Genomic DNA, 25881 nt, shown 5'->3' on the forward strand with positions numbered 1-25881 from the left:
GGTGGGCCGCCTTGACGGGGGAGCCCGGGCCGCCCAGGGCCGTGGAGGAGGACGCGGTGTAGCAGGATAGGGCCTGGCTCAGCAGGGGCTCCATGCGGGCCAAGCAGGGCTGGTCCAGGACGATGACCTTGACAATCTGCTGGCACTGCACCAGGGTCCCGGGGGCTGTGGGCGGCGGTGGTGGCAGCAGAGGGGGCTGCTCCCTCGAGGGGCTAGGCTGCAGGTCTGGCGCTGGCGCTCCCCTCTCGGCCCCCAGCCCGGAGTAGTGCTGGGACGTTTGAAGCCTGTTGTGAATTGACACCTAGTTTAGAAACAGCCAGAGAAGCATGTAATGTTACAAGACTAAGTCCCAGCTGCTAGGACTGGCCACCCTGGGCCTCCCTTCCCCCCTTCCCCAGCCCCTGTGCCCACTGGGGGCTCGCAGCCCTCACCTCGGCCCGCTGCCCATCTCTCCGCCACCCAGAGGGCACCCAGCTGGCAGGCAGAGGCGCTGAGCCTGGGTGGAGTCCAGAGACGCTGTGCTCTACCCAGCCTGAGCGGCCTGGCTCCTTCTGTGGGATGGGCGGCTGGACCGATGGACTCAGGTCCTGCTGGGTGGCCCTGGGCCCCAGGTGGGCACCCACCCGCCTTCCCACCAACCTCGAGCTGGGAAAGCAGGGGTATCTGCCTGCGCCCTGCCTCCCAGGGGTGTGCAGCGGACACGGGGACAGGGTCCGGAGTCAGCTGGCTTGGAGCTTTGCAAGCCCCTAACCCTCCCACCAGCTTTTTAAAGGGAGGCCTTCTCATCACTGTGAATCACAAAGGTGTCCAAACCCTGGAATGCCACGGACCCCGAGGGGTGGTGTGGACTTGCCCCATCCTCCCAGACTCCCCAGGGCTGTGCCCACACATTCGAGAGCGGCCAAGGCCAGAGCCAGGTCCCCAGCTGCCCTTCTGGCCCAAACTGGGCCCTGGAGAAATCCGTCCCGCTGCAGGAGGGGGAACCCAGAAAGGGCTCTAATCTTTCCCCCTTGGGTGGGGCATGAGGGGGTGGCCCATGGAGGGCACTGGGAACCAGCCTGGCCTCCTCTTGCTAGCAGGGGAGGTAGAAGAAATAGGAGGATTCTGGAAGGAGAGGGGTTTAATTCCTCATCCCTCCAGCTCACCAGCCTGTAGATACGACACACGATCCCCTTCCGACACCTGGGCCCTTCAGGGAGTGGCTGAGACCCTTCTCTCTGAGGATGCCCTTGGGTACCACGACCCAGGCCCGCTGCTCAGTGCACGGGGGGCGGAAACCGAGGCTGCAGGGGAGGGGATCCTATGGCCAGGTCTAGACCAGGAGGGCCCTGCCCTAAACCATCTCAGAGCCCTAAGCCTGACCCTATTTACTGGCAAAAGGTGCAGTTTCAGGGACGCCCCCTCCTGGGTCCGGGCACTGCCCTGGTGGGCTGCTCGGCTCTCCAGCCCCGTTCCTCTGCCCTTGGGTTTTCACAAGCCCCCACGGCCAAGCTCCGGGGGCTGCAGGCTCTACTCTCCATTCTCAACCTCCAGCCTCAGCAGTGTGTTCTAAGCCTGAGCTTCCCCCGCCTCCCAATCAATCAAAGGAGCCCCGGAGCCCCTTGGTGCCCTGCCAAGCCCTGGGGTGGGCCGAGAGCAGGGCTGCGTCCACCTCCCTCTCGGGGAGCCCTCTGTGGTCCTCACTGGGACAGAAGCCTTCTGTCCACTGCTGCTGGGGAGGGGTGGGTGCGGCTCCTTTCCCCACCTGCTTGTCTTCTGAGTTATTCCCTGGGAGAAAGTGGCCTGAGACAGCGGGGCAGGCCTTCTGCTCTCCGCCCCCAGACCTTACAGCTGCCCTTCCCCAGGCAAAGGCCTGGCCGCCCCAGTCCAGACCCTCCGAGCCCCGCTGTGGCCGCAGCCCTGGCCTCACCCTGCACCTCCTCTTCGCCTCCCCTTCCCCCCTCCCCCTCCACTGTCTGCACCTCCCTCCGGTCAGTAAGTGAAAAGCAGGAAGTGACAGCAAAACATTCCCTCATTCTGACCCCCTTCCCACCTCCCTGCTGATGAAAGAAAGAAGAGAGAGAGGGAGAGAGAGGGAGAGAAGATGGAACATGGGTAGCAGGCCTGACAGCTCAGACAGGCTGGAGAAGCGCCTGCCGGCGGGGTGGCCAGGCAAGGACAGAGCGGGTGGAGGACGCGGGAGCTCAGGGTCCAGCCGAGAGGCCGGCAGTGAGGCCGCCTCTGTGCAGGGGAGCAGAGGCTGTCAGAGCCCTGGGACTAGCCGGGGTGGCAGCCTTGCAGATAGCCACGTGGCCCTCTGGGCCGGGGAGGAGGGGATAATGGTCCCCAGATCGCGGCCCTCCCTGGGCAGGCGGTGCTAAGCCACAGGCAGGGCTGGTGGAACAAACCGAAGGGAAGGGCTGGTAACTTCGTGTGTTTATCTGCAAGGCTGGAGAACGGGCAGCTGCGGCATGATGGCCAGAGGAGGGGCAGGGGATGGAATACCCACCCTGGGGGCTTGTCAGCTGCTGGGGCAGGAAGCTCCTTCGTGTGAAGGTGCCTCCTCCAGACACAGGTGTGGGGGCAGGCGGGGGAGGGAGAGGAGAAGCTGCCGTTTTCTGGGGTGTCCTGGGGCTTCCCCAAGCTTAGGCTGGGGGCAGGGCTCCTCCCTCAGAGCCCGAAGTTGGGGCTCCTCCAGCTTGGAGTGAGGGTCTGTGTGAGCAGTGAGGGTCCCTGGAGGCCTGGCAGAAAGGAGTGAGGGGCTCACCAGGGTCCGAGGGGAGCCAGTGGGGAGGGCTGGGGCCCAGCAGGCCTGCGGGGCAACTGCATGCCCCGTCCCAGGTGGCCGCCAGGGGCCTGGTGGGCACCCGCTGCCGCTGCTACTTCTCCAGTCCCCTCCCTCCAACGTGGACAGTCTTCAGATGCAGCAGCCGCCCGCCCCGCTCCAGGAGAAGCCCTAAGACAACCCCACCCCCGCCCCGCCTCACCTCCTCCTGCACATCCCACCCCGTGGCCAGCTTTCCAGATGGACCAGCTGTCCTGGGCGGAAACTGTACCCTCCCAACCGCCTCCACTTTGCCCAGAGGCAACCAGGAGGGCAGGGTCTGCCCCGCCGTGCTCACTCGGGCAACAGACCTAAGGGGTGATTCTCGAAGGGGCCAGGCTCCCTGCTACAGAGGCTGGCAAGATGTGGAGGAGGGAACCTTGGTCTCTGATACGGGAGCATCAGGACCACGGCAGTGTGCGGGCGGCGGATTCGGGGGACTGTGGGAGGGATGCGATGGGGGCATTGGGGGCTTTATCTGCACGCATTAGTGTGGGAGCTCGGCCTGGGGGGCTCGGCGGGGAGGGCGGGCTGGGGAATGGGAGGGGGCACTGTGGCTTGATTAGGTGCTGGAAGAGTGGGATTACCCATGCTAGCAGTAACTTTTAATTGTATCTCTTGAAATTGGTAAAATGGTGAGTCGGGCTGGGGAGGCATTGATTAAAACCTGAGAAGAGAAACAACAGAGACAGTGAGAGGAGGGCAGGGGGCACAGACTCACTCACCTGGGCAACCAGGCCTCCACTCACCTCCGCTGTGCTCTCCACCGCCTTCTCTGCCGGCGCCGCTCCCCTTTTGGCTTTGAATGCAAAGAGCACAGGGCTCACTCTCCACCTGGCCCTGTCCCCCACAAAGCCCTGTCTCCGCCACCCCCGCAGCCCCCAACCAAGCCTCCCTGCAATTCAGTGCGGCGGCCGGAGACTCCAGGACCCCCACCACTCCGGGGGCAGTGGACTGGGCGTCTGAGCCCAGCTCTGCCACATACTAGCTGTGTGACCTTGGGCAAGATGCTACACCTCTCTGGGCCCTCATGGACTAGAAGGTCTCTGACGTTTTTCCTTGCTGGGTATTGTGGAGTCTCCTTTACCCACAGTCAGAGCGCCCCATACGGACTGTGCAGGTTGGTTGTGAGGAGGCCTTGGTTCTTGGTTCCCAGAGCAAAAGGGGGCTCCTCTGTGTCTGTGGCACAGGCTCCGAGAGGGAGGGGCCACGTTCCTTTCCTGTTCCTGCTCCTTAGCTGAGCAGTGAGGATTCAGCTGCACGAGCCACAGGGCAGGGCCTGGCACAAATAGCTGATAATGGCTCTGACTGCTACCAGGGCTTCCTGATGGGCCTGGCACAGCACCAGGGACCCTGCAGACACCCGGGGACAGCTTGATGATTTTTTCTGGCTCAGTCACCCCTGACTCCCACCCCTACCCCCAGCAGGCACCCCAGAGCCCTCGGCCGGGGCCCCTCTGATTTCTCACACACCTGGGGAGGGTGCTAGTTCCCTTGCTGTGCACATCCCTCTGCTCTCTGTAGCACAAGAGGAAGCTGGGGAGGGAACTGATGGACAAGGCCCCGGAGATACACATCAGGGCCTGGCCAAGGGCTGCAGCTTCCCAAAGAGGCGGGCTGGGCTGCAGAGAGTGGAGTGGGGCAGGGTGTCCGGGAATCAATCACAGCTGAGGTTTGACTCTATTACACAGCTGTGAAAACAAGCGTGTACTCTGACCTTGTAGAAATAAAGGGCCAGGACTTCCTTGGTGGCGCAGCGGTTAAGAATCCGCCTGCCAATGCAGGGGACACGGGTTCAAGCCCTGGTCCAGGAAGATCCCACATGCCACGGAGCAACTAAGCCCATGTGCCACAACTACTGAAGCCTGCGCACCTAGAGCCCATGCTCTGCAACAAGAGAAGCCACCACAATGAGAAGCCCGCGCACCGCAGCAAAGAGTAGCCCCCGCTCGCTGCAACTAGAGAAAGCCCGCGCACAGCAACAAAGACCCAACACAGCCAAAAATCAATAAATAATATAAATTTATAAAGGAAGGAAGGAAGGAAGAAAGAAAAAGAAAGGAAGGAAGAAAGAAAGAAAAGAAAGAAAGGAAAGAAAGAAATGAAGGGCCAGCTGAAAACCAGGGCAGGTGGAGAATTATGAACACATGGTGGCAGGTCAGACCCATACACCGAGGAGACACCACAGTGAGGGTCTCCATGAGCTAAAAGAGCCCCGAGTCTTGCTTGGAAAACAAATCTCCTCTCCCAGCTGGTGTGACCAGTCCTGTGATGCTGATACAGCATCTCGGTGCCACGGCCGTAACCGGGGGTTTGGAACCAGCATGGAGCCCACTGGAGTGTCTCAGCACAAGCTGACGTCTTGCTGGGACCCTGGCTTTCCAGGGCTTAGCACAAGGCACACAGCAGGCACTCAGTAAGTGTTCATTAAATGTAGGAATAAAGGACTGAATTAATTAGTGAACAGTTCTGGATGGTTCGCTGGGGTTTGCTGGGATGGGATTTAATTCTCATGCCACCTCTCCTAATTCTTTTCTGTTTGGGGCAGATGGAGCAGGGGTGAAGTGGGTCTAGAGAACGTGGCCAAAGGTGATACAAAATCTGAAGCTGGCTTGACTTCTCTGGAGTGAAAATTCAACTTGAAGAAATCATTTGAGAAATTGGGTTTGAGGGTTCATCTGGGTTTCGGGGTGCTGACTCGGGCCTGGGATTAGAGAGTGATGTTGGCTCATTAGGGGAAGGTCTTGATGGGGCAGATCAAGATTTCCAGACCCTTCTGGCCGCCTGCCTTCTCACCTGCTCCCAGCCACAGACACGGCACTTTTTCCTCACGTGGCTTCCCTTTCCCACAGCCCTAACCCCCGGTGTGCGGAGGGAACAGGCGGGCACTGGGACCCTGAGCCTGATGCCTCCAGGGGGAACAGTGACCTTTCTAAGTGGACACGTTTCTCTCTCACCTTCCCCCTCAGTCTCACTGCTAAAGACCCAGCAGATGAGGCCACGGAAACGAGCCTTTCCCTCACCCGAATCCCCAGGACCCCAAGGCCAGGGTCGCTGAGTGGCCTCCACGTGGGCCAGGGCCGCAGGTCTGGAACTCACCTGTGGGCGATCCCTGCTTCGACTGTGGCTCCACCTGGGCTCCCCCGGCCTTGAAGGAGAGAGTCTTCGTTCCTTGCTGCTTCTCCAGCTCCCCTGGGGAACGGAGAGGCTCGTGAATGGAGAGAAACCCCGACCTCTAGCACACAGAGGGGAGAGGAGAAATGAAACAAGGGCAGGAGGAGGACGAGGGGCTCCCAAACATACGGCACCCACTCCACGTCAGCCTCAATGCCGGGGCTGGCAGCACCTGTTCTGGCAGCCAGAGAGGAGGTGCAAGAGGTTGATAAGAGGGAGGCAACAGCCTGGGTCTGCATCCTGGCTCTGATGCTGCCTGGCTGTGTGGCTTCAGGCAGGTTACTTGTCCTCTCTGTGCCTCCCTTAAGGGGACTGCAGTGTCCACTTCAGAGTGTCATTAAGACCGTCACAGGAGGGGACTTCCCTGGTGGCGCAGTGGTTAAGAATCCGCCTGCCGATGCAGGTGACATGGGTTCGAGCCCTGGTCCGGGAAGATCCCACATGCCGCAGAGCAGCTGAGCCCATATGCTGCAACTACTGAAGCCTGCGCTCTAGAGCCCGTGCGCCACAACTACTGAGCCCGTATGCTGCAACTACGGAAGCCTGCATGCTGAGAGCCCGTACTCCACAATGAGAAGCTCGTGTGCTGCAACGAAGAGTAGCCCCCGCTTGCCGCAGCTAGAGAAAGCCCGCGTGCAGCAACAAAGACCCAACACAGCCAAAAATAAAAGATAAATAGATAAATAAATAAATAAATTTATTTAAAAAAAAAAAAGAGGATCACAGGAGGAAAGACATTAAGGCACTTAGAACCAGGCCTGGATGTTGCAAGGGCTCAGTAAACATCAGCTCCTGTGATGACATCAAAGGCTCACGTGGTATAGCAGCCTCAGCACCGCTGGTGCCGTCCAGCCAGCTGGCTGAGCTCCCCCGACGAGGAGGTCCCAGTCGCCCGGGGCTCCGGCAGAGGTCTGGCTGGCTACTCGGCTTTAATTCCTCTCTCTAGACTGTAAACCTGTTCTTTCTGTCTTTTCTCGGTGGTGCTGGAGAACGGCCAGTTACCCTCCTTGGAGATTTGACAGCCGTTATTAAATCTCTCCTCCGTTCCTCTTTTCCAGGAGACATCACTCGAGTTCCTTGTATTAAAGCTACTCTCTTGGGTCCCATTTTCTGCCTGTCTAGTCGTCTGTAATCTGGGGGCACCGGCCTGCAAACCCCAAACCAGAACCATTTGTGCCGATTGCCCGAGTCACACCATCAAGCAATACTCAATATTTTTACTGAAGTGAGAGTGGCTCTCTCTCCCCAGAGGGGCCGTCTTGGCTTTGGAGAAGTTAACACTGTAATTACAAGCAAGGCATCCGAGGAACCTGCGTGCCAGTCTTGTCCTGTCAATGACTGCATGAATTTGGACAACTTCCTTAAGTTCTGTTAGACTCAGTTTCCTTATTTGCAACATGAAGATAATAATTCTCACCTCCTGGAAAGATGTAGCAACAGTTCATACAATAGGCTCGGCATTCAGCCCAGTGTGGGCATGTAGTAGTAGGTGCTCGAGAAACGGGAGCTGTGGCTACTTTTTCCTGTTTTCTACTTCCTTTTTCCCTGCCTCTCTGAGCAGCCCTTCCTCTTTCCTCAGCTTTCTTCCCTTTCTCTCCAGACATGAGCCTGGTCCCTGCTCTCCTGCCCTCAGCACACGGATCTTGGCGACATCTTCTCCTTAGTACTTGGAGGGGCAGGACGTGCTGCTCCCAGGCTGATGGGGAAAGGGACTTCTGGCAGCCATGCTGGTGCCCACCCGTGGGCTCTGTGCTCCGCGGCTGTGCGGACCCATCTAGGACATACTGACAAGAGGGTGTGTCTCTGAGAATGTTCTAGATCAACAGCAAAGGTGGCATTGAAAAGAGTCTGTCTGTCACACCCCTGAACTCACGTCGCCGACTGAGATCAGAAGGGGAATTTACACCCTCCCTGTACCAGGTGATACTGAGTTAGTTTCACAGTCTGGTCTGGTGAGGTGGGTTTTTTTTAATTTAATTTATTTATTTTTGGCTGCATTGGGTCTTCGTTGCCGCGCGCAGGCTTCCTCTAGTTGCGGCCAACGGGGGCTGCTCTTCGTTGCAGTGCACGGGCTTCTCGTTGCGGTGGCTTCTCTTGTTGCAGAGCACGGGCTCTAGGCACGCGGGCTTCAGTAGTTGTGGCTCGCGGGCTCTAGAGCGCAGGCTCAGTAGTTGTGGCGCACGGGCTTAGTTGCTCCACGGCACGTGGGATCTTCACAGACCAGGGCTCAAACCCGTGTCCCCTGCATTGACAGGCAGATTCTCAACCACTGCGCCACCAGGGAAGTCCCTGGTGAGTTTTTGTTTTAACCTGATTTCGTTGTTTCCTTAGGAAATTATAAACAGAAGCTGCCCTCTCATTTTCAGGGTGGAAAGTACATGAACCTTAGAATCAGACTTCACTGCAACGGCCAGATCCTCCGCTTCTAATATGCACCTTAGACGCATCCCTTAACTGCTCTGAGTCCCATCCGTGAAGTGGGGGCCAACACCTGCCTTGCAGCCTCCCCGTGAACACCTCAACAAACCACCTGGCACACAGTAGGTGCTCCAAAGATGCTGATGAAATAGCACCGCCCTGGCGCATCGGCCCGTGCTCAGAAACTCCCACCGCCTTTCCTCCTGCCCAAGGGCTTTATGCCAATTTAGAAATACTTTTCAACTAAGTGGCCATGTAAGGCAGACCTGGAGTCTGTTTTTATTTTGTTTTAGTTTCTGAATCCATTCTTACTTAATTTTCCTTTAAAGCCTCTTTGAAGCCACTGCAATACCTCACCAGGAAAGCTTGCAGGTGGGCAGGGACCACAGGGCGTCACTGCTCTTTTCTTGAACCAAGAGGTGACCAGTAAAACACCGGGACAGATGAAGAGGCGCAGAGATTGTCTACAGTACCTGAACGGGAGCAATCGGGAACAGAGGCACTCCTTGGAGGCCAGAAAGACAACTCCAAGACGAGGGACAGTCAGAAAGCCAGACTGGACTCTTCAAGGAGATGACGTTATGAAAAAATTAAGTGGGGGGCTATTCTAGGTTAGAAGAGATGAAAACCATGAAACAACCGGGTGTGACGTGTGAATCTGGACTGGGTCAGGGGAAGAGGCTGCCAGGGAGGTTGGGTGGGAAGAAGTGCTCCAGGCCCGGACCTCCTCGGTTTGCAAGCCTGCCTTTAGGGCCGGCTCGCTCGCTGGTCCTGGTCAAACCCAGCAGAGTTCTCCGTTCCGAGGGGCCCACATGCCGCCCCACGGCCTGGCTACATGTGCACACGCATGTGTACACCCTCAGGTACCTCGCCTTAACTGTGAGGCATCCATCAGCCATGATGGTGCCGTGGGGCTGAGGCAGGGAGGGCTCTGGAGGGCAGGAGGGGCCTGGCGCGCCCACACACCCTCCGCAGGGGTGCAGGGAGTGTCTGTCTGCAAGCGACCCTGCTCCCGCTGACCAGAGCCCGGCCGCACGGAGGCTCTGGGGTCACTGCGTCCTTACACTCTATCCGGATCTGCTCCAGCTCCGTCACTTCCGCGATGGACTCCTTCAGGTCCTCCACAAACTTCCGCATCTCGTCCAAGCCCAGGGCGCAGAAGTGCAGCACCTGCTTCTTCTCGGAGCCCGAGAGCGGGGTCACCAGTGTGATGCCGTGAGAGTAATCTGGAAACCAGACCCCAGGCCCCACAGGCCGTGAGCAGCCGCAGGTGAGGAGGGGGCCTCTGGAGCGCCTGCCCCTCCCCCTCCCCTGCACCCCCCCCGCCCTCTGCCACATCCACGGGTGACCGAGACTTACACTCGTTCTCAAAGAGGTGGAACTGCATGCCCAGGAGGCCCACGGACTTGCAGAAGGTGTACGTGGAGGAGCTCTTCTTCTTGGGGCAGAGTTTGAGAATCTGTCCAAGACAGGGGAACAGCCGTGCACTGACAGGTGTGTGTGTGTATAAACGTGCCTTACACACCTGGATGAGTGAACACCCAGGGCTCTTGTGAACATAAGTAAACACCCAAAAAGAGACATGCACACACATGCCCACTTACGCACTTAGGATACATTCACACACATATACACGTGTACACACACATACATATGTACAGACACAGTATCAAAATACAGTCTTCACTGCACAAAATGCTCCAGTGGCCATTCCCACAGCACTTAGAGGCCAGTCCACACTTCATGCCCTGGTTTGTAAGCCCCACCTAGTCTGGTCCCTGCCTTACTCTGGCTTTATGTTCAGTCCATGCTGCGCTTCCTGTAGCTTGAACGGGGCAGGCCCAGTCCTACCACAGGGCCTTTGCACCTGCTATTTCCTTCCACAACTCGCCCTGCAGCTTCTTGCGTGGTTGGGTTACTCTCATTACTTAGATCTTAACTCAAATGCCGCCTCCTTAGAGATTCCTTCCCTGACCAGCCTTTACAACAAACAAAAACAAAATAAGAGAAAAAAAAAAATCCACCTTAACACCAGCTACTCCAACCTATCACCCTGCTTTGTTGTCTTCACGGCACCTTCCCCCGGTTTGATATCATCTTGTTTGTCTTCTTAATTATTTTCTACCTCCCTTGTCTCCTGAAACGCAAGCTGAGGTAGCAGTTGCTTGGTGTACAAATGTTTCTTCGGCACCTTCTGAGCTGGGCTCTGGGACACAGGAGAGGACGGGGGAGCCCGGCCTCAGGGTGCCTCCCTCCGGGGAGGAGGACCCTCAGGGTCCATAAATCAATCAATGGATCAATCCATCATTGCATAGTAAGCCAAAAAGCAACGGGAAGAAACGGATACATAGGGTAACTGCAGAAACTGGTAGGTGTTTTGAAGAAGAAGTAGGGTCAGGACAAGACGGTGGCTGGGCAGGCCACCTGTGAGGTGGGGGGAGGACATCTGCACTGCATGAGGAGAGGCAGGGGGTCGCGCAAGGTCTGGGGAGCTTTGCAAGCAGACGATGGAGCCACAAGATTAAGGCCTGAGACGGACGGAGCCTGGGGTTGGCCTGGGGAGGCAGCTGGTGGGGCAGGGGGCGGGCGGCAGAGGAGAGGCGCGGAGGGAGGTGAGGTCTGGGAGCTGGCGATGCTTACTCCGCGGAGGTGGACCTCAGGCGGGGAGCGTTGGATTTGGGACAATTTTCGAGGTAGTGCCAGTATGACTTGTGGATGGAGAAGGTATGGGGTTTGAGGAAAAGACAGAAGCCAGACCCTGTTCACTCTGCTTCGCAGCACTTAGAACACTGCCTGGGACATAGTTGGTACTCATTAAATATTTGTTGTATGGATACCTGTGTTCAAAGAGCAAAGGCCGAGCACCCCACAAACGTGCGCGCACACACACACACACACACACACGCACGCACACACACGCCCACACATACACCAGCATCCCCCCTGGGCCCAGGGACAGTGTGGGCCCCCCTCAGGCCTCCTGCGCTTCCCAGGCTGTGGGACGGACGTGCAGCCCTGTACCCTCCAGCCCCAGGTTCCCCACAATGAGGGGGATGCAGAGGCTCTGGGATCTAATCCATTCGCACCAGGACCTGGGAACCATGAACCTCTCTGTGCCTCGGCTTCATAACTAACAAAGTAGGAAGGATCATATCTGCCTGGGCTACCTCACACCCACACTGGAAAACCAGCCACTGGGTATGCAGCATCATGGCATCCTGGGGGGCAGGGTGCCCTCGGAGCCCTCGGGGCCTCCGGCCCTCTGGGGGTCCCCACTCACCACCAGCAGGTCGTTGAAGAGGAACACCTCCCTCTGGTGTGCGGCCTGCTTCTGCAGCTTGTTCACATCCGTCACCTCGAAGAGCCGGCTGCAGCAGACCAGGCGGCGATGGGGCTCTGACAGCACCTGGGCCGGGGCACAGCGCTCACAGCGGGGGGAGCCGCCGAGGTCACAGCCCTCCTGCCCCCAGCGCCCACTTTGCAGAAGAGCAGATGCAGGCCCAGGTTGGCCCTGACCCTCCCTCTTTCCTCCCCCGTGCTCTCTCCCCTTCCTCGGCCTCCTTAGGGAGCAGGGCTGGGCCAGAGGGCTTCACAGTGCTGGACGCAGTGAGCAGATAAAAGGCAGGGAAAAGAAATCGAAAAGAGCCTTCGGGCTGTGCGCTCCGTCCCTCCGAGGCCTTCGGGCTGTGCGCTCCGTCCCTCCGAGGCCTTCGGGCTGTGCGCTCCGTCCCTCCGAGGCCTTCGGGCTGTGCGCTCCGTCCCTCCGAGGCCTTCGGGCTGTGCCTCTCCTCTGCTGTACACCCAAGCACCAGTGTGCAAGAGGGAGGGGTCCCGGGGACACCGCGAATCTGCTCCAGTGTGTGAAACAGCCCCCTCCGGGGGCGTCCGCAAACCTGACAGAGGCTCTGACCTCAGCACAGCAGGCTCCAGCCAGAAAAGGCCGGCCCCGCACGACTAGGCGGAAGCGTCCAGCACAGAGCCTCAGACGAGGTCCCCAAACTGCTCCCTGAGCCAAGGATTTGGGGAGGTTAGGGTTAGGGCGATGGAGGCCAGGACCTTTATGTCTACGGTATACAGAGCCCCTGCTGACGTCTACAGAGGATGCTTCCTTAAAAATCATTGCAAACTTGGAAAACGCTGCAAACTGCCACACAGGCTACAACTCAGGGGCCACCCCAAGGATTTGAGAGCCCACATTAGCCCATTTCCTGCCTCCTATTCAGTAGGACCATCCAGGATGCCCAGCACCCATACCACCCCAAACCTCCCTATCTGGCCATCCAGATGCTTCGACCCTAGAGCACCCGGCAGTCTTTCTCAGTATTTCACTTCAATCTCTCCTGCCGCAGGAGCCGGTCGCAGGGAGCGATGAGGAAATCGGGCAGGTGGAAGGAAGAGGGTGCCCCGCACAGCACACGGAGGCACTGGATACAGTAACTACAAGTGAGTGAAGAAGGGGAACACATTTCTGAAAGATGTGGAGGGGATGCCAGGAAGAAGGAAAGGGAAGGAGATGGAGACAGGGCCTCTGCGGCCCCGGGAGGGGAGATGATGCCCCGCAGTGAGTACTGCTCTGTGGTGGGCACTTACTGTCTTCATGCCCACGATGGACTTCTCCACCTTGGTGACATACGTGACGTGGTCCTCGTTCGACTTGAGCTCCTTCTGCTGAATCCTTTCGTAGATGCCGACCACCAGCTCCCTGGGGATGTCAGCCCCGTCATCCACACCTACGGCCATGGAACGGGGAAGGGGAGGGGTGTCAGGGCCCTGGAGCCAGAGAGGGGGCGCCCCCTACCTGACTGCCGCTCCCGAAGAATGGCCTTGATTTTGTCCTGTCCCCGCTCCGAAGCCTTCAGTGGCTGGCTCCCCATACCCGCTAAAGTAGGGATGAACTCCTTCGCCGGGCACCAGAGCTACTACACTAGGGCCCAGCACATGCCCCCAGCGCCCCCTCCTGCTGTTCCATAGCCAGAGCCTCCGTTCCCCGCTCCCAGGCCTCCTTCCCCATCTCTGAACGCGGCCTCCGTGGTCCTGCCTTTGCTCCCCCGGTTCTCCCGTCTTAACAACCTCCACCCCAGCCCCGCCAGGAGCATCGCTGAGCATCGCTGTGTCGGTCTTCAGGCCCTCCCCTCCCCTCCGGTAGGGAGCGTGGAGCTCAGCAATTAGTCGTTGAGTGGTGACAAGATTCTCCCCTCGCTGGGAGCACGGGGTGACGGTGGTGGGTGGGCAGTGAGACATTAAGTGAAGGAGAGGGGGGAAGCCCCCGTGCCGGTGCTGTGAGGAGACTGCCACCCATCTCCCACTTCACAGTGACCTTCAGACTCTGGTAGCAAGAAATACCAGCAGGAAATATACCAACACGAAAACAACTTTCCCCAGAAGGTAGAAACAGAGGCAATAAAAAAAAAAGTCTTCTTTCTACTTTTTCTAAATCTTTCTTTAATGATTATACACTCCTTTTTCTTAAGAGGGAAAAATTAAAAATAAAACATCTTGGGCTTCCCTGGTGGCGCAGTGGTTGAGAGTCCGCCTGTCGATGCAGGGGACGCGGGTTCGTGCCCCGGTGCGGGAAGATCCCACATGCCGCGGAGCGGCTGGGCCCGTGAGCCATGGCCGCTGGGCCTGCGCGTCCGCAGCCTGTGCTCCGCAACGGGAGAGGCCACAGCGGTGAGAGGCCCGCATACCGCAAAAAAAAAATAAATAAAAATAAAATAAAATAAAACATCTCGGGCAAGTGCTCTCCAAGGAGTTTTCCTAAGTGCCGAGAGGACATTACACCTTCTGTGAGCGGCCCTCTGTATTGACTCTGTTTCTCCCACATCTGAGTTTGGTTCTGAAAGTCGGGCTCCCAGGGGCCTGGAAGAAGCCAGGCTGGGGGCAAGAAAGAGCAGGCCAGGGACTGAGCACACAGGGCTCCCAGGTAAAGACGGCAGGTTGCACCCCCTCTGCTCCTTCTGAATGCCCTAGGAAAGGGAATTTTTTTTTTTTTAAAGGCAGAGACGGGGGAAGAGGCAGTGGCACCAGGGGACCTGGAAGTGGGTGAATGAGTACATGGATCAGCAAACCTGGGAAAGAAGACACAGAAGCCAGCAGAGAGGTTAGGAGGCTCAGAAGCACCAAGCGCTCTGGAGTTGGTGCAGCCCCTGCAGGTGGAGGTGAAGTTGGGCTCGAAACAGGAAAGTCAGTTGAAAATCAGTTTAAAAGGCAATTAGACATCCCCGCCCCTTCCTCCAGCCCAGTCTTCTGATGGAGGCTTCATCCTCTGGAAGGGATGAACCAGGAACTCTGGGCTGGGGGATCCCAAGCCCAGCCAAGGGTGGGAGTCTGTGCTGAAAACTGGGGGATGGAGATGATATCTACGTATTAGGAGACCCTCTCAACCCATTTCCCACAAAGATCTCGGAATACTGGCAGACAGACTCATACCCTCTGGGCAACAGACTGGACATTTCTCTTTTGAAGAAGCAACCAGCACAAGAGAAAATATCTAAAGATTCTGCAGTCAGGTCTCCCAATGAAACAGCTCAACTAAATCTTGCTGTGAGAATGTCCATCAGTCAGCAACCCCATACGTGCTCAGAGTTTTAATCAGCCTTTTAGTGGCTCACTGTTAAATCTGGATGGACAACCAAGTTTCATCAGAAAAAAACATCATACCTTCAGAGATGAATAAGAAGACACTGCATCTACAAAACAGGAACAAAATGCTGTAGAAGAGGAACACTTAGCAAAAAAGAGTTACTGAAAATGAAAAATAAGATCGCAGAAACGAAAACTCAGTAGGAGATTTGAAAGATAAAGCCGAGCGACATCTTCAAGAAAGTCAAACGAGAAGCCAAAGATGGCAGATAGAGAGCTCTAACGATCAGAGGCTCAAACTGGGAGTTCTAACACCTGAATAATAGGAGTTCCAGAGGAGAGTATGGAAAATGGAGAGGGAAAATGATCAGATACAGTATTTAAGAGGAGTTCCCACCTGAAGATAAATTCTAATTAGAGATATTGTATATTGGAGTATATGTATGCAGTTTTCCAAAATAATATAAGCGTATGCGAAGATGTCTAGGCACTTGCCAGATGGGGCAGAACTTTTACGCTTTACAGAATTTTTAACACCTTACCAGTAGGGACGCAAAGGAGTCTGTACAAATAATTTGATCTGCAATTACTATTTGAGGTTAAATATTTTGTGACTATTAAATTATCAGGTCTATCTGTGAGTTAACCAACAACTGGATACAGCTGAAAGTACCAACTGATTTTGTTTCTTCCAGTTTTATTGCTATACAATTGATACACAGTACCGTGTAAGTTTAAGGCATACAGCTCAATGATTTGACTTACGTAGATGATGAAACCGTAAGCAGCTCCTTTGCCCCTCTTCTGTTTGTTCACCCCTGTATTCCTCAGACCTTCCTCATAAAGATGAGATCACTAAGCCACTTTCAACCTAGTCCCTGATTTCTGCTTTACTAAATGTACAAAATGCCTTGCTCTTAACCTGTTGATCCCTTTCCTGGATTAGAAGGAGTAAGAATGAAGGATTAAGCAGTTAAAGAACGACTAACTCTCTACCCCTAGGTCCCCCTTAGTAAATTTGCAGGTGGACCCCGAGGGCACAGGCAGACCACGTGGGTCAAAGAATCCAATTGCAGACAGACCACCTGAGCAACCCAGCGTCCCAAGGAAAATCAGGAGAAGTCAGCAGGTCTGACAGAATCTGACCTCCTGCTTTAATGATTAACTGAGATCGCTTCCCCTTTTTCCCTTTAAAAATTGTCATGGTTGAGCAGAATCTTCAGAGTTGGTCTCTGGACAGAGGTCCACTTCTCCCCAGATTGCCGGCTTTTCTGAATAAAGCATCTTTCCTTTCTATGAAAAAAAAAAAAAATTTCCCACAATCAGAGGCATGTGTTTCTAGACTAAAAGGAAGAACGTAGTACCCAGCACAATGGACGAAAGAAGGACCATAACAGGGCACATCATGGTGAAAATTCAGAACACAAAAGACAAACAGAAGAACCTAAAAATGTTCAGGGAGAGTGAAAGAAACGTAAGCAAGAGGTCAGGGATTGTAACAGTGGCAGCACTGACACCTAAAAATCAACGGAGCAATGCCTCCCAAATTCTGAGTTCAGTGTTTCCAACTGGGAATTCTGCTCCCAGCCAAAGTTTCAATCAAGACTGAGGATAGAAAAAGACATATCCAGACATGCAAACTCTTAAATAAAAGTTTGTCTCCAGTGTACCTTTTCCCTGGAAGTAAACTAAAAACGAGGAAGCGATGAAACCCAGGAAACCTGAATCCAACACACATCAGTTAGGAGACAACTTGTCTGGTAAACGCCATAAAGCTTATCTCAAGGCCCTGCTCGTGGCTCTTCTCTCCTAAGTCGTGGAGCAGGAAAGGGCCAGTACCACCCAGACAGCAGCCGTGGTGCCTGGGGCCCGGAGGTCACCCAACGGACGACGTTCCGCAGAGAGCAAGGGGCATCGCCCAGGGGCCCTTGCCGCTTGCCGCAGGACAGTGGCAGCAGCTCCCGGAAACTCCCCTGATGCCTGGCATGCTAGCAACTTCCCCAGGGCCGCTCTGCGAGACCGGGCCCAGAGAGCGGCATGCAGTGCCCTTGGCCACCGGGGTGACCACCTAGCATCGGGGCTGAGGCTCCCGGAACGACCCGAGCAGCGTCCCCACTCCTCCCGTCGCCGCCCCTCTACCTCGCAGGTTTCGGATGAAGTCCTCCAGCATCATCTTCCGGTCGGGCTTAATGTTGGGGCTGTACATGTCGGTGTTGAGGAGGATGACGGCGAAGGCCAGGATGAAGACGGTGTCCGGGTTGTGGAACTGCCGCACCACCTCGGGGTTGCACATGCAGTAGCGCTGGCTATGCGGGGAGACACGTGAGGGTGGGTGCTGAGGGCCCACACCCTCCCTGAGCTCCAGCGACGGGGGGACCTGGGAACGTGTCCAGTCCTCCGAGGGCTTAAGCCCAGGGAGGCTCCCCCTCCTGCCGCCAACTGCCGTCTGCCCCGTACCCCGGTCCCCATCCCCTCCGAGGGGACGGGGCAGCTGTCACACACCCAGAGACCCCCGGAACCCCACTCCCGGCCCCGTTCCAGCCTCACACAGACGCTCAGGAAAGATGTGCTGGTCGATGGGGACGGTGAGGTGCCTGCAGGGAGAGCCCGAGGGGTCTGTCCTGCATCTTTGCTTCCCTCCCGGCCCTCCAGGGACTCCTGGCCCCCAGGCTTACAGCCACTCTGCTTCCCCGCCCCCAAGTCCCGGGTGTGTGCGAACGGAGTGGGGCTGGGGAAGGGTCCCACCTGAAGGTCTCTATGAGCCGTTCCACCTTCTGGGCCTCGCCCTGCACGCGGATGTGCGCCTGGAACTTGCGCAGGGCCTCATCCAGCTCCATGGCAGAGAAGTCCATCTCGTCCACCACGCAGCTGAGGCCGGGAGGGGAGGGGGTCGTGAGGGGCGTGGGCCCCGAACCTCGCTCCACCCACCAGAGCTGGGAGGAGGGCGTGGCCCACCCGCGGCTGTAAGCCCCACCCTGGTGGGGAGGGGGGACTTGGTGTCTGTGACCAACAAGGGGTGACTTACCCTACACACCCCCAGAGTCTCCTTCCACCGCCCGTGAGGACCCTCGTCACACCTCCTCCCACCCGACGGCCCTGCGAGGCACCGCCTGAGGGCCTCCCTCCCACCTCTGGACCCTGGGGTCCAGGGCTGCGGCCAGCTGTCCGAGCCCCAGGGCCAGGAGGCTGAGCCTGCTGCCTCCGAAAGCAGGTCCTTTCCTCTCAGCCCCAGGGCGCCCAGAGTCAGGGGTTCAAACGGTGAACAGTGCTTTCTCTTCTGTCCTCTCCAAGGCCTCTCGGGGTCTTTCTCCCTGGTTCCGCCCCGTTTGGGAACCTCCTCTTACACCAGCACCCTCCCAGGTCGGAGCGTCTGCAGACTCCTGGCCCTCCCTCCCGAGGCCCTCCCAGCCGCCGGCGTATCCACGCTTCCCCTCCCCGGGGTGCACCGCTTCCAGCGCCGTGAGCAGCGGGCCCCAGCGGACATGTCGCCTTCTGCACCCACGCGCTGCACTGCGCCCCTCTGTCCTGCCCCACCCTGCCCCACCCTGCCCTTTCTCTGTTCCCACAGCCCGTGGTGGACGCCAGCAGCGTCACAGCCCTGGACACCACTGCCCACCTGTCCCACCCTGAGCAGGCCCCAACTCCTCCGTGATCAGCTCTGGGGCTGCCTGCGGCCTGGGAGACTTGGGGGGCCCCGCTTGACCCTGGCTCTGCTGTCGGTTTTTAGGAGAAAGCAAGGAGCCCCCGTGGCGGCAGTCAGGGCCCTGGTGGTCGGCGGCCCCGCCTCCCCCCACTCCTCTTGGGGGGAACAAGGAGGAAGGGGCGTCCCGAGGCCACCCAGAGAGGGCAGGGCCGGGGCTCTTCCCCCAGGACAGGGCAGACGGCCATCTGCAGGCTGGGAGCCACACCCAGCTTGGTGAAGCCCGGGCTTCTCTCAGGCTTGGCGGCCTCAGTAGAGGGTGGGGCAGGGACTGGGAGATGGGAGGCAAGGACTTGGCCCAAGGGTAGGAATGGGCTGCGTCTCGGCACCTGAGACAGACAGCAGGTCCAGCAGGCGAGAGGGCAGCTCCTGTCACCTCTTCCCTGGGCCGTCCCCAGGTGAGGGAAGGTGAACTCGGGGCAGCCTCACAGGGCCCATAGCTGCGTGTCCCCCAGCCCAGCCCAGCCAGGCCAGGAGGGACGCATCGAGCACGACTGAGCCAGACAGGATGCCGGTCGGAGGGGGCGAACCGGTGCGGCAGGAGGGCCACGAGCGGGAGCCGGGGAGGGAGCCAGAGACACAGAGACAGCGAAAGATACGGGGGTAGAGAGTCGAGTGAGAGAGACACGGAGGGAGAGACAGAGACAGAGAGCAAGAGAAAAACAGAGACAAGAGGAGAAAGAGGGAAAGACAGAAGGGAGAAGGCAGAGCAGACGAGGGGGACGAGGCTCGGCCGGCTGGGCTGGGCAGGCCTGGGTGTACAGCAGCGGGCAGCCACACTGCAGCCTCTCGTCCTTGGGCCCCGCCGACTCCTGCAAGGCCCAGGCCCAGGCAACGGGCCCCAGCCTGGCCAACCCTGACACACAGGCCGGCTGCCCGGAGGACCCCAGAACGGCCCTGGTCCCCCCGGTCTGGGGTCCAGGACTTGCCCCTGTCAGTCCATCCATCCCACCCCCGACCTGGCCCCCCTGCACGACTCTGAACCCCACGGTCCCGGCACCCTGTGTCCCTCAGTGGTGTCCCTCCCAGAACCTCTGTCCATGGACTGTCCCCCATGCTCTGGACCGGGGCTGACCCCACGATGGGCACCGAGGGAAGCGGCGGGAGGTGGCCGCAGAGCAGCCGGGAGCTGGCGGACGTGCCCAGCCAAGCACGGCGGCCGGCTTTCCAGCCCTTCACTCAGGTGACTAATGCTGGCCGCTCGGGGCGGCAGCTGAAAGCTCCAGTAACAAGCCGGAGAGTCAAGGACCAGGGCAGGAGACTCAGCCGGGTGGAAACGCCAGCCCGCAGAGCAGGCAGCAGGCTACACCACCCACGGCGCGGGGTGTGCAGGCCTCTGCGGGCAGACACCTGTGCGGGGGCTGGGGAGGCTCTACAGCCCACCTCTTGCAGGACCCCATGGCAGAGCCTTCAGGCAGCCGGTTGAAATGCAGGGCCCCGGCCCTACGCCGGATTTACCAACTAGACGATTGAGAGCAGTGCCTGGGAATCAGCATCCCTCAAACTCGCCAGCCGATCCTTAGAAACTGAAAACGAACGGCTGAGCCGAGCGCGAGGTCGGGGGGATGCTTTTAAAATGAGAGCCCGGGAGCTCACGGGAGCACGCGTGTCCTCTCGGCTCTCAGGGGCTGCTTTTGTGGTGGGGTGGTGAGGGAGGGAGCGCGAGAGGGAGAGACAGACAGCCCCACCCCTTCTCCACGGCACGTGCGCATACACACACGTATGCGCGCGCGCACGCACGCACACACTGATTTCCTGCCTTGCTCCCTGCAGTTGCCACCACAGGCATCGCTGTTTGATGGGCAGGTGGTCTGGGGTTGTCAGATCTTTGAGAAAAAATCTAGACGTTTTCTGCAAAACCCCCAGAAGCTGTCTTGAGAGGCGGAAAGACACTACTGCCTGCAAATCGTTTCCTGTCTGTAGAGCTGGGGGTTGGGCCAGGTGACCTCTTGCCCCGCCGTGACATTGCCTGATGAGGACCCAGACCCAGAGCCGGCCCACAGGCAGCCTCTGGAGGCTCCGCGGATGCTTGCAGGCAGCAGGGGAGGGCAGCGTCGTTTCTGGCTGGCTTTGGAATACAGCTCACACGACTGGCTGCTTCTCCCCGCCTCCCAGGGAACCAGTGCCCTCCTGGGGCAGGTGGCCGGGCCGAGGCCATGCCCTGGTGGACCCTCACCTTGTAACGGGGGCTCCGTCATCCAGGAATCACTCCCCACGGTCCTCGCCCCTCCCCACCTCCCTAAGGTGCCAGCCTGCACCTGACCTTGGCTCTCTCTCCTCTCCTCTCCCCGTCTCCCGTTCTTCCCGTGTTCTGCAGATCACTTGCACCTAAAACCTCCCCTCCTGTCCGTCTTCTTCATCACCCTGAAATCCTGCTGGGAGCAGACCGCTGGCAGTTCTCCAGATCCTTCTGCCACCTCCACCAGCACAGCCAACAGCCCTCTCCTCTCTGATCACCTTTAAGGTGAAAAAAATCACACGTTTCTGGGTGGTCGTTTCTGGTGTATAATCTCCCTATTTTACAGAAGGTAAAACTGAGACTGCAAAGGGGCTTGCTTGGTGTTCCCTCTGCTAGGGAGACCCTCCCCAGTCTACGCCAGTGGGCAGCTCCCTCTGCACCTCCTTCACTGAATATTTTTTTCAGTGCTTCACCAAGTGGGCAATGACTTCATCTCCTCAGTCCGGTGGGATATTATGCATCACCCTGTTATTTTTTATTATATGAGGAAACCAAAGCTCACAAGAGAGCTGACCTTGCAGGGGGCACCGCACACATCGCATTCCTGGCATGTTCCCTCTCGGGGGCTGTTGCTAATGCATCTCTCGCTGGGGGCTGCTCTCTCACCCAGATGCCTGGTGGGACCTGTGAGGGCCCAAGGAGGGGCAGTTGGACACATCACAGAGTCTCGGGTGAAGGCCGTTTCACTGTCAGCAGTCACATGAGGCCATGTGGCCACCCTGCAGTCTCTGAGCTGGCCTGGTACACGGAGCCCACAGCAGCGGACCAAACCCCTGACCCGCTACCTTCTGCCTCCTGGGGCTTTCTCTGACCCCCAGTAGCTAACTTGCCCTCCCCCTCCCCCACCCCCCGCATGCACTGAGCACCTCTGCATACACAGCACTGTGCTAGGGACCTGGAATAAGTGGCAAACAACACAAACACAGATCCTGTCCCAGTGAGAGAGACAGGCATTAAGCGCAGAGTCAAAAATAATTATTTCATTATAATCGTGACAAGTTCTGTGTGGGGAAAGGACAGGGTTTTGTGAGGGGACACAGGAGATGTACTTTTTATTGGTGTGTCCAGAAATGCCTCTTTGGGGATGTGGCATTTGAGCAGAGACCTAAAAGGTGAGTAGGATCTGATTAAGGGAGGGGGAGGGGAGGGGGAGACATGATGAGATCCAGTTTGTTTTAAGATGATTTCTCTGGTGTTGGGCAAGAATGAATGAAAAAGGAAGGGCAGGAGCAAGAGAGAAGCAGGGGGCCATCAGGATGCACCTACAGAGGTTCAGGCTAGAGACGACGAGCCTTGGCTAAGGTGGAACAAATTGAATGGACCTGAACAGACCTGAACGGACCAGGCCAGCTCAGAATCTGAGAGACATCCTGGAGGGAGAACTGATGGGACAAGGTGATGGAAGGAATGTGGGCGGTAGGGAAAAGGAGTCGGCCGTGAGTCTCAGAGCTCGGGCTTGAACACCTGGGGGCCTGGTGGTACTAGTTTTTGAGATGGGTGGACACACATGCTGGAGAGATCGAGACTTCAGTTTTGGACACACGAAGTTGGAGATGTTCTTCCATATCAGTTTAGTATCTACTCAATCAACGTCATTAGCACCCAAAGTCTTGCCTTTTCTATTTTACAAATTAAAACCCAGCCTCAACCCTTCTTTGCTCTGTAGTCACTAATTCTTTTCTCTACGCCTCTTTTTTTAAATTTTATTTGTTTATTTTTCGCTGCGTTGGGTCTTCATTGCTGCACACGGGCTTTCTCTAGTTGAGGCGAGTGGGGGCTACTCTTTGTTGCGCTGCACGGGCTTCTCATTGCAGTGTCTTCTCTTGTTACAGAGCACAGACTCTAGGTGCGGGACTTCAGTAGTTGCGGCACGCAGCCTCAGTAGTTGTGGCGCACGGGATTAGTTGCCCCGCGGCATGTGGGATCTTCCTGGACCAGGGCTTGAACCTGTGTCCCCTGCATTGGCAGGTGGATTCTCAGCCACTGTGCCACCGGGGAAGTCCCTCTACTCCTCTTTGGAGCCAAACTTCTAGAAGTCATCCCTACTCATGCTATTTCCACTTGCTCGATCCCATTCACTTTTCAACCCGCTCCAGCCAAGCATCTACCCCAGCATTCCATTAAAACTCTTGTCAAGGCCACCAACGGCCGCCATGTTGCCAAGTCCAGTGGCGCCAACGTCTGTCCTCATCACACTGGCCTCCTGGCAGCGTCAACGCAGTTAAAGACTCCCTCCTTGGAACACGCCTCTCTCGTTTCCATCCCATTGCCCTCCCCTAGGTTGACTCTCTCCTCTCCGGAGGCACCCCTCCTCCCTCGCAGGCCCTCCTCCCCCTGGCCTCTAACTCAGGGCTGCCCACCAGGTCCCTTCCCCCACTTTACAACCTCTTCCTAGGGGCCTCACCCATTCCTATGGCTCTGAATGCCACGACTCTTAAGTGTAGCCGTGAGCTCACCCTTGTTATTTTCCATTAGTCACGAACTAGTTATTTGTTGTTAATCTACAGTGTTCATAAGAGACCCCCTTAAGTAATGGTGCTACTAAGCGTGGATGAGGGCTGCTGAGGGCGAAGGTCAGTCCTTGGGCAGTCTTCACAAGGCCACAGGTTGTGCTGGCATCTCTCGCAGGAAAGTCAGGGTGGACATATTTTATGCTTTACCAAGTATTTAATATTTTAACTTGCTCTGAGTAAATATTTGATAATGTCTAGTTGGAGGAATTCTTCAGATGAAATGTCACCACACCCAGCATCGCTCTCCCCTCAAAGCTAAAAATATATACGTGTTTATTTGGTATAATCTGCACCGATTACTCCAGTGGGCCTGCAGCAAAGAAAGACCCAGTGTTCCGGATTCTCAGCAGCCCAGGAGGCTGTTCGCTGTGATCGGCCACCTCTGTTCTCCGCCCACCCCAGTCACCAGACCCTGCTGCCTCTCCCTGCCTCAGGGCTCCACCCGCCTCTACCCTCCCTGCAGCCTCTGCTGAGGGTAAGAGCCTCATCAGCTGGCCACAACTGGTCCTTCAATAGCCTCCGAACCAGCCTCCCTGCCTCCAAACCATCTTCCGGAACAACACTTCTAGGACGGCCATTTGGCCCTGTCACTCACTCCTCTGCTTATACTTTTTCGAGGTTTCCCACACCCCTCATATGAAGCCTGAGCTCCCCAGCAAAGCACGGCCCTGGTTGCTCCCGGACTCTCCTGCCCCTTCCGCATCCTGACTCCAGCCCAGCAGCCTGGCTCTCCCACGGCCCCAGGTTTGCACACGCTGCTCTTCCTTCCTGCCGCCCACCCCCAACCTCCAGGTCTGCCTTCCATCTCTCCGGAATCTTCCTCGACCTCCGCGGTGCCTCTGCTGTGTCTCCCGTGTCACCCAAGCATCTGCCTGTCCTCCCACCGGGCCACACGCTCCCCGACGCCCGGAGTCGGTCTCTGCATCCCTGTCGTATGTATGAACTCAGTAAACGTTCCTGGGGTGGATGAATGAGTGAGTGACAGACCAAACTCAAGAGTGAACGGGGCTGTGAGCACACGGTCAGCTGGGGAAGGAGCCCTGCGGCCGGCGCCTTTGGAAGCTCTGCCTGGGGGCCCCGATCAGCTGGACCTGACCCCTGGACGCGGCTGCCGAGGGAAGGGCTCCGTGGATTCCAGACCACAGGCAGAGAGGCGGCCTGGAGTGCACGCGCTTGCCACTTCCTTCAACCAACCACGCAGGCCAGTGAGTGCTGAGAACCCGGCGACCTGGCCCTGAGAGGCAGCTCCTGAGGTGCTGTCTGGACCCGCCTCGGAGGGGCCGCTGACTGCGGGTGATTGCGGAGGTGCTCTTGCTGGGGTGGGCGGCCTCTCCTTTCTGTGGGATTCTGTGGCAAGTCCCTCCCAAGGGCTGGGGAAGCGTAAGCACAGCTGTTCCCCGCATCTGTATAAACAGGTACAACCTTGCAGGAAGTTGCTCGTTAACACCTCCGTGTGTGGCGTCGGTCTGTGTAGCAGGGAGCTGAAGCGGAGCACACAAGTGTGATCAAAATGAATTTCGTCATCTCCACTATTTTTTTTTAACGATAGCAAGACAGTGTCTGGCAGACAAAGGAACTGGTTGGGAGCTGAAAATAGGTAGTGATAGCAGCAGGGATTTTTAATAGTCTGGAAGAGACAGCGAAGACCTGGAAGGTGAGGTACAGGCCCAGGCCGGGAAGAGGTGTGTGCGGTGCCCATGTGGGTCTCTGCTCCAGGCGGAGCCGGGGCCAGCTTTCAGGATTAGGATGGAAAACGAAGCTGCCCACCGCCATGAGCTGGAGGAACCCGGGTGTTACTTCTGCCGTTCTTGTCTCATCCGATTCTATTAAAAATGTCCCCATCCGCTGGGGAGTTATTTTTGTGAGTCGGAACTCATAACGTGCCAGACGAAGGTCGAGGCTTTCAGGAAAAGTGCAACGTGGCCAAGAAACTAGAGCAGGAGGACCTGCCAGAGTCCCTGGTGACAACACGGGGACAAAAGAAAATCTTGTTTGAAGTCCTCAGAAGGGACGGCGGCTGGTGCACCTTGAAACCGCTCCCACAAATCGGGAGTCCGTGTGGATGCGGAGGCTACTACCCTTTTGCTGGGCCCGGCAGCCCCCTGTTTGCCCGTGGTTCTCAAACCTGAGGGCGCACCAGAATCACCCAGCTGGCTGATCAACTGCACGGAGCTGGGCACCACCCCAGGGTTTCTGAATCCAGGCGTCTGGGCTGGAGTCCGAGGATCGACGTTGCTAACGAGCTCCTGGGTGCTGCTTCTGTTCGGGGGACCACGCTTTGAGACCCACGCTCTGTGCCAGTGACAGGGGTAGGACGGGAAGAAGTCAGGCCTTTGGTGTCAGGCACCCTTGGGTTTGAATCCTGTCTCCACCATATAGGTCTTCAGTTCAAGTCACTTAGCCTCTCTGGGCCTCATTTTCCCCATCTCTAGAATGGAGCTAACACCTAAAA

General features: G+C 57.5%; 1 protein-coding gene across 2 annotated transcripts in view; it reads right to left on the minus strand.

The window, feature by feature from the left end:
- Positions 1 to 221: 221 nt before the first annotated feature.
- Positions 222 to 25881, minus strand: part of IQSEC3 (IQ motif and Sec7 domain ArfGEF 3) — a 35235-nt gene continuing 9575 nt past the window's right edge. The window contains exons 3-12 of one of the 2 annotated variants that reach the window (XM_024733254.1): positions 17723 to 17845; positions 17117 to 17283; positions 12986 to 13125; positions 11676 to 11801; positions 9755 to 9854; positions 9460 to 9621; positions 5903 to 5995; positions 3553 to 3602; positions 3391 to 3470; positions 222 to 301 (exon numbers count right to left, since the gene is read on the minus strand). In XM_024733254.1, the coding sequence (XP_024589022.1) occupies positions 3396 to 3470; positions 3553 to 3602; positions 5903 to 5995; positions 9460 to 9621; positions 9755 to 9854; positions 11676 to 11801; positions 12986 to 13125; positions 17117 to 17283; positions 17723 to 17845 (1036 nt within the window). In that variant the 3' untranslated portion in view covers positions 222 to 301; positions 3391 to 3395. The remainder of the gene's footprint in view (positions 302 to 3390; positions 3471 to 3552; positions 3603 to 5902; positions 5996 to 9459; positions 9622 to 9754; positions 9855 to 11675; positions 11802 to 12985; positions 13126 to 17116; positions 17284 to 17722; positions 17846 to 25881) is intronic. The other variant, XM_024733255.1, reaches the window with a different exon arrangement.

This window comes from Neophocaena asiaeorientalis, unplaced genomic scaffold (genome assembly GCF_003031525.2).
Source record: "Neophocaena asiaeorientalis asiaeorientalis breed wild unplaced genomic scaffold, Neophocaena_asiaeorientalis_V1.1 scaffold150, whole genome shotgun sequence".
Taxonomy (NCBI): domain Eukaryota; kingdom Metazoa; phylum Chordata; class Mammalia; order Artiodactyla; family Phocoenidae; genus Neophocaena; species Neophocaena asiaeorientalis.